General features: G+C 46.5%; 1 protein-coding gene across 4 annotated transcripts in view; it reads right to left on the bottom strand.

Annotated features, from left to right (window-relative positions):
* Positions 1 to 444: 444 nt before the first annotated feature.
* The window catches only part of ETS1 (ETS proto-oncogene 1, transcription factor), a 128,659-nt gene continuing 114,192 nt past the window's right edge, over positions 445 to 14,911 (bottom strand). For all 4 annotated transcript variants that reach the window (XM_033861813.2, XM_033861811.2, XM_033861814.2 and 1 more), the window contains 2 exons: positions 5,543 to 5,661; positions 445 to 4,269 (listed from right to left, as the gene is read on the bottom strand). In XM_033861813.2, coding sequence (XP_033717704.1) covers positions 4,054 to 4,269; positions 5,543 to 5,661 — 335 coding nt within the window. In that variant the 3' untranslated portion in view covers positions 445 to 4,053. The remainder of the gene's footprint in view (positions 4,270 to 5,542; positions 5,662 to 14,911) is intronic.

Below are 14,911 nucleotides of genomic sequence, written 5' to 3'. Positions count from 1 at the left end.
GTCCGCATTGGCACAGGACAAAATGAATGTCAGAAGGAGGGAGAAGAATGCTGCTCCTGGGCATGGACCAAAGATGTTCAACTCCCCGTGTTAATATCAGAAACTTTACCTAGTGGAAATCAAATGTTTATCTGTTGAGTCATTAACAATTTTCTTCATGTGCCTCTTAGTTCTCCAGGCGCGATCAAAATGCGGTATGATGAGGCCGGGGACATTCCACAAAGGATGATACCATCTATGTCTGACTGGGATGTCACATTACACTTCCACCTATTCCTATTATAGTGCTCACTTTATTAGGAAATCTTTATCTGAAATGGTGTAGGGCAAGTTGAGATCAGCAAGACAGAGTCGCGTTCCTTCCTGTGCTTGTCTCTGGTTGGTTAATCTGTCCCGCTTTCACGCATGAACCAGACAGGAAAGACTGAAGCCAAACCCACATCATTATGAATGAATTTCTTTGCTTTTAATCTCACACAGTTTAAAGTACAATATGAAATCAGGCTACAGTATATAAAAAATTCTCCAGCAAGATGATGTGCCAGCACCAGCTCCTAAAATAAACAAACAAAAAACTCCCCAGAAGAAATTTTTTTGCATTTAAAAAAAAACACATAGAAACTTACATCGCTACATCTCTAAGCTACCTCAGTTCCGAGTTTTAAAAAGCACCTGCTTTTCCTTTTTTTTTTTCATCTTGCTTTTAAATTTTCAGCTTTTAAAAAATATAAATTATATGAAAATACAAGTTGGAAAATAGTCAAACACAATATAACATCTTTTTCACCCCTATACTTCTGAGCTTAAAAAAAAAGTATTCTAAAAAAAGTTCAATAACTGAGGCAGTATTCCTGATAGAGATAATTTCCTTTTAATCTATATATTTTATATATGTATATGTATACATATATTTATGGTTCCTCGAAACTTCTTTGGAATGTAGATAAGAGTTCAACACATTTATATAGACCCCAACAGAGAAAGCAGCATGCACAGCATGACTAGGAAAGAGAAGGTGTCATTTTCACCATGAAGATTAGGCAGGTTAATGCTCTAAAACCCAGAGTGTTCGTCTCCAAAGTGAGGAAAAGCATATCTGATCTTTGAATGCTACCTCCAATCCCCAAAGCCACAAAACCAGGGCTCTGTGTAGGGAAGTCCCTCCCCTGACTGACTGCAGAAGGGAACAAAAGTGACCCTGAACCCTACAGCCAAAACCAACACAGGTTAAGGCATCTCCAGGAAAATAAGAGTTTCACCCAGCTCAACCAGATTTGCCCATCCTTCCTCTGAAGTTAACATGTTTTTTTTTTTGTTTTTTTTTTTAAAAGCAGAACTCCAACAATTCTGCTACATTTCCAGTGTATAAACCACCCACCACTCTTCCTGGGATGGTCTCTGGCCTTTGGACAGAAGGAGAAAAAGCATCTGGCCAGATCGACAAAGCTGTCTGAACTCATACACTATCTACAAATACTGAAAACGGTGCACTGAGAGAGAAAGGGCATCTGAGCAAACAAGCAGCTGAAGGGCATGAGGAAGCACTTGCTTACATCTTATCTGCTAGGGAATTACGGCAGGACTCACACGGGGGAGTTCTCAGCATCATTGTACAAGGAAAGGTTGTTGATGAGTTGAGAAAGTGATTTTATGCCTGGTGGCAAACAAGCAGTGACCGATGCCCGGCCTTGGTCCTACTCTCGCCCACCACTGAAATGCGGAAAGACTTCACAAGAAAGCCCCGGGATTATCTCAGCTGCAGTTTTGCACGTCTGCAAACACACACACACATGCACACGCACACGCACACGCATGCACACACACGCAGGCGCACACACATCTTTGCCAGTGCCCAACAGAGATCACATCATCTAAGAGAAAACAATGTAGTCCAAACAGTTCTGCCTAACACTCCCTGAGCAGCTCCTAAAATATTTCGAGAGCTTCATTAAGGCACCTGCATCCGGAAGAAGATCAAAATACACAGCTGGGCTGAATGCAGCCTTCGCTTTCCAAGCAGACGCTCCGATTTCTCAGTAGGAGGAAACGCGTGAATCACAGAGCTAAGTTCCTGATCGTTCGGGGTCTGCAAGAGGACCTGGGAGAAAACGATCCACTTTCTTGAAGCTACGCTAGAAGGTAGTTAGTACTTCCAGTTTCTCAGCTGGAGCCCGTCCTAAATATTTCTTCCCCTTCCTCACTGAAGCCCGAAAAGCCATCCCTCCGTCACCTTCCTTTGAATCAGGCGCGTGTACAGCCGGGGAAGCGGGGCGGGGGGGATCCTACTTATAGGAGGTGCTTTTCCTTAGTGGTCAGATGTTGGTCCTCTCTCCCCAAACTCCATTTTCAGATGACCCTTTACAACACCCCAGTTGATTATGTTTGTAGTTCAACTTTGGGAGAACTAAAAGTAGATTTGAATCCCATGGACCACCTTATTCCTACACCCCAGCTCCTTTCCTAATAGTTCCTATATCCCTTCAAGCCTTCCTTCCTCTGCAATTACTAACCCTTCACTTACCCTGTGCCAGAATAACGGATCCAAAGCACGGGGCCCTCACAGCATCTGCGCTATGCACCGTGCTTGCCCACCCAGTCTCACCTGACACCCGACTCAGCTGCCTTAAACTCTTCAAAGGAAAGCCTTGCACTTCTCCCAAAGACAGCCAAGCCCCATTTTATTCACAGGCTCCCCATTCCATGGCTCCTACAACTCAGGACATCTAAATGGCTTTATCAGACGCTCTCCAACTCATGTCATGTCTGTAGTTACTCTTTCACTCACCCATCAGAAAGCTGTACATCTCTCTCTACTGAACAACAGAGTGGGGGAAAGCAATAAATGTGGGATGCTGGGGAAATAATACACAAAGGAGAAAGGACAGAGTGTTAGTTGGGAATGACATGCATTCAGGACTTATTTCCTAAGGCCTGAGGGGTAATGCCCGTGCATACGGATTTTATTCCAAGTCATGTACGTTACAGGTCTAAAACCAGTAAAGAACCAGGTCCATCTTCCCCCTTCGATCCCCTTTCCATGACTTCTACAGTGCTCCTACATTTACTGTGGTCCAAAACCAGGGCTGCAAAATACATTCAGTTCGCAGACTTAATGCTTAGCTCAACGTTAAGTCCAGACTCTGAGAATCCACTAATGACAAGTAAGTAGAAGGGTGTGATCACAATTTTTAAAAACTTACAGGTGAAATTCACATGCACAGTTCCCTTGTACCCAAATCAGCCTTATTTTTTCCTCCACACATCAGTCACATGAATCTGGGATCCCCGATCTCAGGGACAGCGCTTTGTCTTTCCAGTGGGGTCTATATAAACAGTTTCCTTTCACTGTGACAGAATCCTCAGCCAGCATATAAAAACAAGATTGCATGGTACAGCGATACTGAGACCACTTGAGAGCTTAAGACGATTTTTAAGAAAAAAAAAAAAAATACTGGCACAAAATTTAATAGAATAAATTTTAACACAAAAACAGTTTTGGTCCCTCCCCACTGAAGTCCACCTTTGTTTGGAAAGTAGAATAAAAGGTAAATAGTCCTTGGTTTTTAGTGCATCCCCCAAAAAAAGGCTTTACCCCACCTCCCTCTTTTTCACCCTCCCAGACCTAACAACAAAAGGAAATTAATGGCCTTTTATTAGTCTCATGACTCCTGATGCATCAATTTCTTTTGCTAATAGGTCCGTAACTCAAGACACATTATTTTTTTTGTGGATGATTTTTTTTTTTAAATGATTGGACACGTTAGTCTCTTCCTCCCTTAAGCCAGATCCTTCAAGCTTCTAAGAAGGCCCTTGTCTCTCTCCTGAAAATCCGCTCAAGAATTTCCCATCCCACCCACCCCACAAGTCCTGGCTCTCCTCCTCCAACGGCGCACAATTGATTATAGCTGCAGCTTACTTAGCTCCCACCCCTGAATGTAAAAAAATGAGTTCTGGAAAATTAAAAATAGAATAACAATTAAAAATTAAGAGTCCGACCAACGTGGTTGTTCTTTGAAATGTCTCAGCAGAGTTTCTCCGGCCCCTTGGTGTCCATCACTCATCCGCGTCGGGCTTGACGTCCAGCATGGCGTGCAGCTCCTCGGGCGTGTACCCCAGGAGGCTCTGCAGGTCACACACAAAACGGTACACATAGCGTTTCCCCGCCGTCTTGTGGATGATGTTTTTGTCATAATAGTAGCGAAGGCCACGGCTCAGTTTCTCATAATTCATCTTAGGTTTGTTTTTCCTTTTTCCCCATCTCCTGGCCACCTGAAATTTAATTTTAAAAAAAGGAAGAGGGGTAAACATCTACAGGATGATCCAAATGTGCATGTTTATTTGCCTGCACCCGTCCATGGTGACCCACGATGTTCAAGAAAGGGTTAGAGATTCATGTACATAGAAGTTACTTTTCTGACCAATCTTTTCTGAATTCCGAATTACAAGGGTTGGGCAACAATGACAGTGAAGTTGATTCTTTGAGTTGATGAAAACACAGTGACCCTGAACTTCTAGGGAATGGAGTTAAAGCATCTGATATTAAAAAATAAAAAAAGAAAAGCAACACTATAGTGTCTCCTCTTACCCTGTATTATTAATAGAATGTCCTTGCTTTGAAAGCATGAAATCTAATGCAAGGGATGGACGGCTGAGCTGCCATCACACCTGCCTTTCAACAACAGGAAGCATTTTTTTCTGTACTGGGCACAGGGCTCCTCATGTCTGCCGGAAGAGAGAGGTTGTCTCTCTTGTTCATTGTTCTTTATCCTCAGAATTGGGCGTGGCACAGAGCAACCACTCGCCAAGTGTTTTTTTGTTTTGTTTTGTTTTTATTTTTGTATTGAAGTATAATTGAGTACAATGTTGTGTTAGTTTCAGGTGTACAGCAAAATGATTCACTTTTATATATATATATATATATATAAAACATATATATTATATATATTATATCTATATAAAACATATATGTTATATATATATTATATATATATATATATTCTTTTTCAGATTCTTTTCCCTTAAAGGTTATTACAAAATATTGAGTAGAGTTGCCTGTAGTATACAATAGGTCTTTGTTGGTTACCTATTTTATAAATAGTAGCGTGTATATGTTAATCCCAAACTCAATTTATTCCTCCTCCCCTCACTAAAGCATCTGTTAATGAAAACACAAGTTAATGTGAAAATTGTACCAATCTTCCAAGGCCTCTCAAATTGTCAGACCCCTTCCATATTCACAGAGCCACAAGACCAGGGAGGGCGCAAAGTGAGAGAAAGCAACTTGTGTCTACAAAGGGCCTACTAGGTGCCAGGCACTTTATGGGCATCATATCAATTAATCCTGGAAAACAAATGGCCAATGTAGATATTTTCACTATTTTCCAAATGATGAAACTAAGGCTCAGATGAGGTCACCCAAGTAGCAGGTGGCAGAGCTGGGATCTGAACCCTAGAAAATGTCATCAACCCCACAGAACCCATCTCCAGAGCTCTCTCTCATCCTCCCTCAACAGGAGACTCTGTGAAGTCACTCCCTTCTTACCTCATCTGGGTCAGAAAGCTTGAATTCCCAGCCATCTCCAGTCCAGCTGATAAAAGACTGACAGGATTTATCGGTGAGTAATTCCAGAAGAAACTGCCACAGCTGGATTGGTCCACTGCCTGGAGACACAAGCCATCGTGAATCATTACACCAGATGCTCCACACTCTCGGCAACTAATCCCATCACGGGCCACTCCCGACCCCTCCTCTCTCAGCCCATCAGCCGGGGGAAAATGAAGGCAACACAGAGCACAAGCGGTACAGGAGGCGCTAGGAGCTTGAACAGACTGAACAGGTGAAGAATTCCTACCAAAACAGCCCTTAACACAGAAGAGCGATTGCCTTATTTGGATCGACTTAAGGGTCAGTCCATTTTTATTGCTAAGCAAACTCCAGAAAGAAAACACTGTATCGCTCCTCTGAGATACTCTAAGGCAGCATAATCTTTTTTGCCTTCAAAAACGAAGTCATTATTTTTGCCTTACAAAGTACTCAAGGTATGAACCAAGCAAGGAATGCCTCTACCAGTTCCAATCAGAAGTCAGAGCCCATAAGCAATCTGGACACAGGGTGGCTAGGAAAGACCCAGTCCGTGTAGATGAAGAAAGCCTGGCACGCTCTAACTCATACAGGAAAACTTGACTGTTTTTAGACTCTAATCTTCAACCTGAGTTTCAAATTTGTCTGATCCAAAGTAAACTGGGATTCAACAGGAAACAAGCTTTACGTCGCCTCTCAGTCTAAAACAGAAATGTCCTTTATGACCTCTAAGGGCAAACTTTTGTTATGTCTTACACGTCTATAAGGCATGTTCACATGCACCATCTTGCTTGCTCCTAAAAGCCACTCTCTACCCTCCTTATAGGCAAGGCACACTGGGCTGACTGTTTCCATTCTACTGGTGCAGAAAAAGGCGCTCAGAAAAGTGATGTGACGTTGCTCCAGGCACAATTAGAAAATGGTGGGCCTACTGCCCGGGCCGTGACTCCCAGGCACCAGGGTAACCTTGATGGACGCCTGTGAGCAAACAGCAGCTGGTCTGGGAGCTTCCTTTGAGCTCTGGGACAGCCAAGAGAAGCAACTGCTATAGCAACAGCTTCCTAGTCGTCCCTCCTCAGCACAGCCCAGGCTCAACAGGGAAAATGAAATATCTCTACCTCATCCTCACTCTGAGTACTTTAAACCCATCTGGCAAGAAATAGCTTACACAAATTCTAGAATTAAACGATTCAGCAAATGCCTACAAAATATATTAACGTTTGAGGAAACAGTCCCAGGAGCTACACCGGTAAAGCCTTACCCTTCTCTGTTTCTACCCCTCGCTGAAGAACAAGTTCATGGACAGCTCGGACACATTTGCAGGTTTCTTAGCAGTTGAATAGTCACCAGCTACCACCCTCTGCCTGGAGTAATGTCCTAAAGTGACTTCCTATGAGGAATCACTAAGAAGTCATCCGGATGGACAGGAGTAAGAAAAGAGATTTCTATTAAGAAATGCTATGGAATTTTTGGTGGCAAAATAATAAGAAAAACGCAGTTATAATAGCCCTTGTGACATAATAGGTTCCCTGAAGAAGTGGAGAATGAGTATAGATACTCACAGGATCCCTGAAATGAGACATGTAAGGAAAAATCAACTACTACAGTCCAAAACTATGTAAATAAGCCAGGGAGTTCACGGTCCTCTCCTGGGTCAACCACATAACGCAGGCGTGAGAGAGAGTGGGGTGTTGCTTTCAGACACCTGGCAAAGGAAAATATGAACAGCAGCTATGATTTATCGTGTACCTACTATGTCCCGTAGTAACAGGCGATGCTTTATAGCATCTTATTTATCCCTCACAATAAGTCCATGGGTGGAGGCTGTTGTTATCGTATTCGTTTCTCCCACTTTACAGCAGAGAAAACTGACCCACTGTGAGGCTATATAACCTGCCCAAGGCCGCGCAGGTCAGAAGTGGTGTGGCTGGAACCCAGGCAGCCTGACCCCCAAATTCTTCATCTCGACACTCCATTGCCCCTAGGCAAGACCAACCCAGAAGCTGGCATCTAAACTGCCCGCTGGCTGCAGTGGTCCCAGGGGTCAAAGGACCCGGCTTTCTAAACACATGTTCTCTTGCCCGCTTCTCACAGCAAGCAGTCCCGGACACTGGGCGGCCAGCGGTCCTCCAGACACAGCCGCCACTAGTGACCTTGGTGTCCACCGCCACAGGTGGCACTCCCAGCCCAGTCAGGTCCCCTCGTGGTCGCCGTTAGCCTACGTAACTCCATTATTTCTCCCCCCACTAGTTACCTTAAAACCTCTCCCACACTACTTGTCTTAAAATCCCTTTGGGGAGACAAGGGGGGCTAATTATACCAAGCTGAGGAAAGGAAAAGAAATATGGGGATTCTTGTCCCCAGGCAAGTCCTGGCCATTGGCTGGGAACAGCAAGCACGTCCCGAGTCCGGGGAGGGCGGTCCAAGAGCCACCTCCGTCCTCCACCCTCGAGACGTGCAGCCATCAAGTGGGGAAGGGGCTTTGATTAGCGTCGCTGGGACTGGCGCGTGAGGAAGGGACGTCAGACAGAACTATTGCCACTGCTCATGCTGCCGCTTCCTGAACTGAGATGTCCGAGACGCAGGCCCTGCAGCTCCAGACCGTTCTCTGTGTGCCTCTGACCCCTGGTGTCTGTGGATGTGGCCGAGGGCGGGGTGAGCCCTTGCATGTGGGTGTTTTCGCTTTTCTGTCATTGTGAGCCTTCCTTTGCTCATAAGGAACATAAACTGAAATCTGGGAACTGGGAGGCCAGGTCCTAGGTGTGGTGTCCTCTAACTCTTTTTTTTTCCTATTTACAGAAGGGAAGGGGGAGGATCAATACGAAAACCAGATGCCTAAAGAAAGCACAGGGCCTGGGATGGGGAGTCTCTGCTGGGCTGCGAAGTCAAAACAGCGGTGATGTCAGCTCAAGGCTCCTTCCTCAGTTCTCGAGGAAGAATCCAGCCAGCCCACTCAGGCCAACCACGCACGCAGGGCTCCCACCCAGGGCTTTCTGGAAGTTGCCGCTAACCCTTCAGAAAGCGCTCACGGTGACCCCGAACGAAAGGGATCCGTGATGCCTCCCAGAAATTCCTCTCTTGTACACTTCTGCTGACACCCCGACCCTCCTTTTGGCTGTGGAGGCAACAGAAATGGGAAGGACGTGGGGTTCTTTTGCCGGCCAGAAACGCTGGGTCAGGGCAGGAATGTGGGCGTCAGGACAGCTTGTCCGCCGGCTGGACCAGTGGACAGTCCAACACGGGAGCCTGTTTCCACAACAACGGGGTTGTGGGAGGGCCTGGGAGGGGAAATCAGGGCCACCTGACAGGCCAGCACTTGGAGGTGGCTCTGGGGTCCCTGGTGACACTGACCTCCTGGCCAGAACCCAAGTCCAGCCCCAAGGGAAGTTCTCAAGCCCCAGACTTGTGCAAACAATGGCTGAGGCTGGCCCTCCCGGTCCGAGCTCTCCCAGGGGCTGTTTCTGCAGCGCTTGGAGTTGGTCTGTTCAAATCCTCAGGGCCGGGCTCCATCCCGTGCCCTCCCTCCGACACGCCCTCACGTGGTAAAGCCTTTTCCTCTATTTTCCTGGCACCTCCTCTCCGCTCTGGTCCCAGGCCCACACACCCACCCAACTGGACTGTGGTCCCAATGACCTTTGTCCCAGGGAGCAGAGAATGGTACTAAGAATAGTGCCAGTCATGGGAAGGGGGAGCTCATACACCAAATGTGACTCACAATGGTGTCCCTGTCCAGGGGCCCCGAGGCAGTCAACAGCGGCCTTCACCAGGCTGCCCTGGGGTGTCACACTTCAGGAATCCAGTGGCATCACTGGGAAACTATGCTTCAGAGCTCTGAACCGCAACAACAGAGGGGTCCCTGTTAGAAGGAAGTCTCTCCCCCAGGCGGTGCGGGAGGGAGGGCCCCTGCCCCACTCACACACACCACCCCCTACCCCGCCGTCGGCCCCCTCCCTGGCCGCAGTGGGGAATTTCCTCTGACTGCTTTGTTCTTCTCGGCTTCTGGGGGGAAGAGGAAAACTCTTAGCGCAACACTGACAGTCCTGATCTGAAGCCTGTGACACAATCTCAGAAGAGATAATATCAGGTGGGTACCTGGAGGGACCGCAGGCCAGCAGAGCAAGTCTCACACGAGGATGCTTCCCTCCAGAGGTGACCCTCAAAGCACTTCAAATCCAAGGCTACGATCTCTTTTTTTGTTAAGGCGAAGCTTCAAGTCAAGTCTTACTCATTTGGTTGTTTATGTCCCTTTTCTTTGTCTGGGGACTGGGAGATCCCCATATCCGTCTCAATGAGCCAGGGATGGTTATTTAAAAGCCCCTGCTTTTTTACTCCCTCGCTCCGAGGCTAAGAAGTGAGCAACTTCGGTAAAAGGAAAGCAACGGGCTAGGATGGGATGTTAGAAAGGCTCAGGATCATAATTCTTTCCGTGTGGCCACGTACAGGTATCTTCTCTGTTTCTAGGCTTGGGGGTTGCCTGCCATGGCAATGAGCTCGCTGCTCATGAACGGGGGTCAGGGTGGGACTTCAGTTTTTCCTTTCCAGTTCAGCTGCAAGTTCTCACTCTGTCACCTGTGCCCAGCGCGAGGTTAACACACAAGAGTGGAGCCCGGGGCAGCGGCTCTCTCGGGCAGCCTCCCATCATGCTTTGCTTGCACCAAGACCGGCTCCGACAGCTTTGTTCTCCCTGCATCTCTCTCACCACTAGAACACATGCTCCAAGGGCGGGGACTGTGTGTTTTCACTGCTGTAACCCAAAGCCTGGGATGGTGCCTCACCAACAAACACCAGCTATCAAAAAGCTATTTGTTGTTAAGTGACTCCAGCTGTTGGCTCCCTGCAAGCCTGGGCTGCGTCTGATTGACCCTTCTGTGTTCAATGCCAGGCCTGGGACCTCGTCTCGGACAGGTGCTCGGTAAACATTTACTGAACTGCATGATTCAAAACAACCCTCCTCTGCAGAAAGGTGTCAGGGTTTAAAAAAGCGACCCAAACTGCTTCTCTCTATTAAACTATATTTGGGGCCAAACAATATGGGTGACTCCCAGGCTACGTTTCATCAACATGGGCCCCAAAATAAAAACGACCACACCTCCTGTCCTTTGGGGAATTCATTTGCTACTTTGAGAATCTAATCTCTGCAGCTCGACTCTCAAAGTCAAATACCTCAGTGTGGGCAGGACACCACATTTATTTTAACCTATGAAACTCTCATGGTTGGTCACCCTTGCAACAGGGTTCACTCTGCCCCAATAGCACACATCTGACAGGTGGTTCTAAAACAGAGGAACGGGACCGACTGGCCCCTCCCTTTCACCCAGGTGTCTCTACCCACAGCCAAACGATGATGGCAAAAACAGAACACTCAAATCCAGAAATGACCCATCTGTTCACAAGTGTGAACTGTCTTTCAGACTACTGCAGGAGTGCCTACCTCTGGGGGTGGTGGGTCACCCCGGAGCCTCTAAGCATCACCCCCTTCTTGTCAACCCCCTTCTAAATTATCATTCACAAAAGATCTCCAAGTCCCTCTGTTTCCATTCAGTCCTTATGAAATGACGTTTAATGACAAATTGAACAGAAAGCATCCTGTCAGTCTCTTGCCCTCTGGGCCAAACTCAACATGAAGCGGCACCGTCTTCTGCCTGAGGATGAAGGAGCCACGAGATGCACTGCTGGCTGGTGTGGCATCCAGAGCACTGGGATTTTCAAAAGAAGGAAGAGTAGAGACTGCTTCATACTTTGGCTTGGCTTTATGCCTGTAGGTGCCTTTTCCCACCTCTTCTGAGTTATGTCCCTCCGTTGCCCTCAACTCAACCCAATTTCACCTCATCCCCAGCACAATCTGTATATGTACGATACATTCTGTAACTGGCCAAGGTGCCTCGGTTCAAGGAATCACTGTAGATCAATAGGTTCTATACACACGTTCCTCTATCAATGGCTAGTAACACAAGGGCAGCAATCAGGGATACGAGTTCCAATAATTCAACTCATAACCACAAACAACTTTCTAACAGGCACCTGAAAAACACACCTCATGGACGTCATGAGGGGCAACATGTTCGTGCCCTTGTGTTTATGTATTGCTGGTATAGCCAGGACTTAACAATGGAAACAAGTTAGAGAACAATTAAAACCAGCTTTTAATGTCAAGTCCATGTCTCTGACACGTTAGACCAAAAGAAAGAAGGAAGCATTTCAAAAAATTTAAACAAACAAACAAACAAAGATGTCAGGCATTGGACATACTGACAGAGCGATAACAGCAGATAGTATCGCATAAAATGAAAATATATACAGGATGGTGGGAAACGCCCAAAACAGGGAGTCAAGCGTCTAGAGCTTTGATCCCAATTCTTCCCCGATTCACTGAGCGACCTCACGCAGCTGGTTAACCTCTCTGGGCTTTAGTTTATCTATCCCTAAAATGAAAATAGTTATCCCTGCTCCTCTCTACTTTACAGAGATGTAGATCAAGTTCCTATTATTAAAAATAAACATAAATATAAATATATGCATATATATATAAAGAGCTGACCACAGCGCAGAGCAGTCTGGGAACAACATAAAACACGACAATGGAGGGAATCCCCTGGCGGTCCAGTGGTTAAGAATCTGCGCTTCCACTGCAGGGGGCACGGGTTCAACCCCCGGTTAGTGAACTAGGATCCCACACGCTGTGCGGCGCAGCCAAAAAAATAAAATAAAATAATAAAACACAACAATGGAAGAATTAAACAACAGAAAAAAATATTTTTAAAAGCAGACTTTTCCAAAAGGAAAACAAGAGAAAAAAAAGATGGAGTTGAAAAAAAAAATAGCAAAAGCACTAGATCAAATTCAATGATTCTTCCAAGAATTCAACTGGCCTTTTATACGGCAACTTTGAAAAAGGAGAAAGTTAGAAGCTAAGACAAAATGGTTAAAGTATGTAAGTGTAAAATGTTTTAAACACTGTAGATGATAATAACCGGTTAAGGTTTTTTAAAGTGAGGGATAACTCTGAAGTTCTTGCTCTAATTCAAAGTAGGCAGGCACAAAAAGAGCAGATGCAAACTGCTTTGCAAGTGAAAGTATCACCGACATTTTATGGTTTGGGGAAATCTTGGCCACAGACAGACTTAGATCCTCTTTCCCCCAGCGCACGTTTTTCCCCTCCTAATCATTTATACCCATCACCAAAGCGCACTCCACCTAATAATTATGTAGGGCTGAGCTAGAATGAGTCCAGCATTCCCCACAAATGTCTGTAGTTTGGCCCTAGAAACAGATCCCATCACTATTAACTGAAGGAAGAGCAGAAAGTCTTGCCCAGCTATTAATGTCCAGGACAGTCTGGGCAGTGAGTCTGGGGCTGGCAATGGCTCAGCCGGGCTGCCCCACCTGCGAAAGACGAAAGTGAGGCTCGCTTGAGTCTGCCTGGGGCCTGAGAACAAGACAGTTACACACTTAAGTATCTGGAGGAAAGGCCCTTGTTTTTGCTTGGGCTCCTTACACCTACGTGTGTTCAAAGTACACATGTGTGGGAGCGGCCGCAGGGAAAGGAGACCCTTCCTCTCTTAAAGGGGCAGCCTGTACTCGAATGCAGGCACCTTTCCTCCAAACCCAGGAACTCATCCGCCACTCAGACACACACTTGGATAGTGAGCCAGCAAAGCTGAAGGCAGGAAGCGGGCTTCTTTACAGCTTTTCCTCCTGAGGTCTGCGAGGTAACTGATTGTTTTAAGAAGTCACCAGAAATGGGTAAGGTTTGGATTTGAGGGTGCGGAGTGAAAATTTTGTTTAGAAACCAAAATAGAAAGGAAAAAAAAAAGCTTTATGTCACTAACGTACATGTCAAAAGAAAATGCCTTCCTAAGTATGTAGGGGACAAGAAGAAAGAAGGAGGTCTTCACTGATTAGAACTAGAAAATAGGACTTGAGAGTTCTGAAGCCTGGACCTTTTCTAGTAGGTTCTCAAATGCCATCTGAGCTTTATTTTATCCTAGGGGGTAAAGTTTCCCCCCCGTACCAAGTTTCCCCCTCGAGAAATGACTAGTTAACGTATTCAAATTCTTGGGGAGGTGACTAGATCCTAAGCCATCATTTGAGCATATAACTTTTCAAGCCTTTATCTAGCAAATAATTTCTGAACACCCCTCAAATGTAAAGCACGGTAGCCAGATTGGGTGGAATAACAGAAGAGGGTACTAAAAGCAGCATAGAGGCAGCAGAAGAAACACTTCTGTTCCACCATAATGGGATGAGCTGAAAGGCGCTACCCACGCCTTTAAAGAACAAAGGAGCGAGAACCCAGCCTCGAGGGGCCTTCACGAGAAACTGCACCCATCTCAGCTCTGAAGGTCAAACACCTCCACGGAGCCCAGCCCTAAGAGCACCTCTCCCGCCAAGCAAGTCCCAGCTTCCTCACCGAGTTCAGACTTTCACATTCACCCACCTTAGGACAACTTTCACTCTCATTATCTCTCAGGGAGAGGTGAGTCACACAGCAAACAATGCAGTTCGGTAAGTTAAAGTCAACAATAGGCACTGAATCCAGAAGCCCGTCGTGGGCCACCAAGAGCGTCGGGACCACGGTCTGGAGTCCTGCTGTACGACCAGCCAGACACCACGCTGATCAGTCAGGGATGATGGGGCCACGACCGCATGCTGCTGGGCCCTCTGGCCACAGGCAGCATATGTGACTCCATCCACCCTGTCCCCAACCAAGGTCAGGCTTCCTGGGGCTGCTCCAGCCAGGAATGGTGCAGAGGGCACAAGAGGCCATTCCTGCAAGACAGAGAGCTCCCCAGTCTTTGACCGAGGAGTCCCATCAGCCTGGCCACACCTCTCTTGGAATTGAGCTGCAGTTGGAGGCTCTTCCTACCTGCAGCACAGCCTGAAGGCTCCCCTGCCCTTTCTTCCTCTTCCCATTGTGTTCTTCAGATGTTCTCCCCCGAGTCTAATCGTGCCTTGGCATCTGCAGACCCAAACTAACATGCTACTAACGTTGGATATTTTCCTACAAATTGTCTGACGTTGTGAAAACCTGTGAAAGGCCTCTCCTTTGCTGTTTGCCGTGTGACTTTGGGCTAGACTTCTTCCCCCTCTGAACCTCAATTCCCTCCTTTGTACAATGAGGATAACAGATTTTTCCTCATGTGGTCATTGGAGACAGTTAAAAAAAAAAAGAATGCGTATGAAAGAGTCTAGCACTTAGTAGGAGCTCAACACACATGTGGGTTGAGCTGAATAGCTGAAGGGACCTAATCTGGTATGAAATATTGGCTGTGCCCCCAAGATACTGCCCGGAATTACTGGCATTCTGTAAGTCAAATCCATCATCCCCTG

This window comes from Tursiops truncatus, chromosome 8 (assembly GCF_011762595.2).
Source record: "Tursiops truncatus isolate mTurTru1 chromosome 8, mTurTru1.mat.Y, whole genome shotgun sequence".
In the NCBI taxonomy this organism is placed as follows: Eukaryota; Metazoa; Chordata; class Mammalia; order Artiodactyla; family Delphinidae; genus Tursiops; species Tursiops truncatus.
Note: the sequence above shows the minus strand (reverse complement) of the source record. Positions and strands in the feature narration are given on the sequence as shown.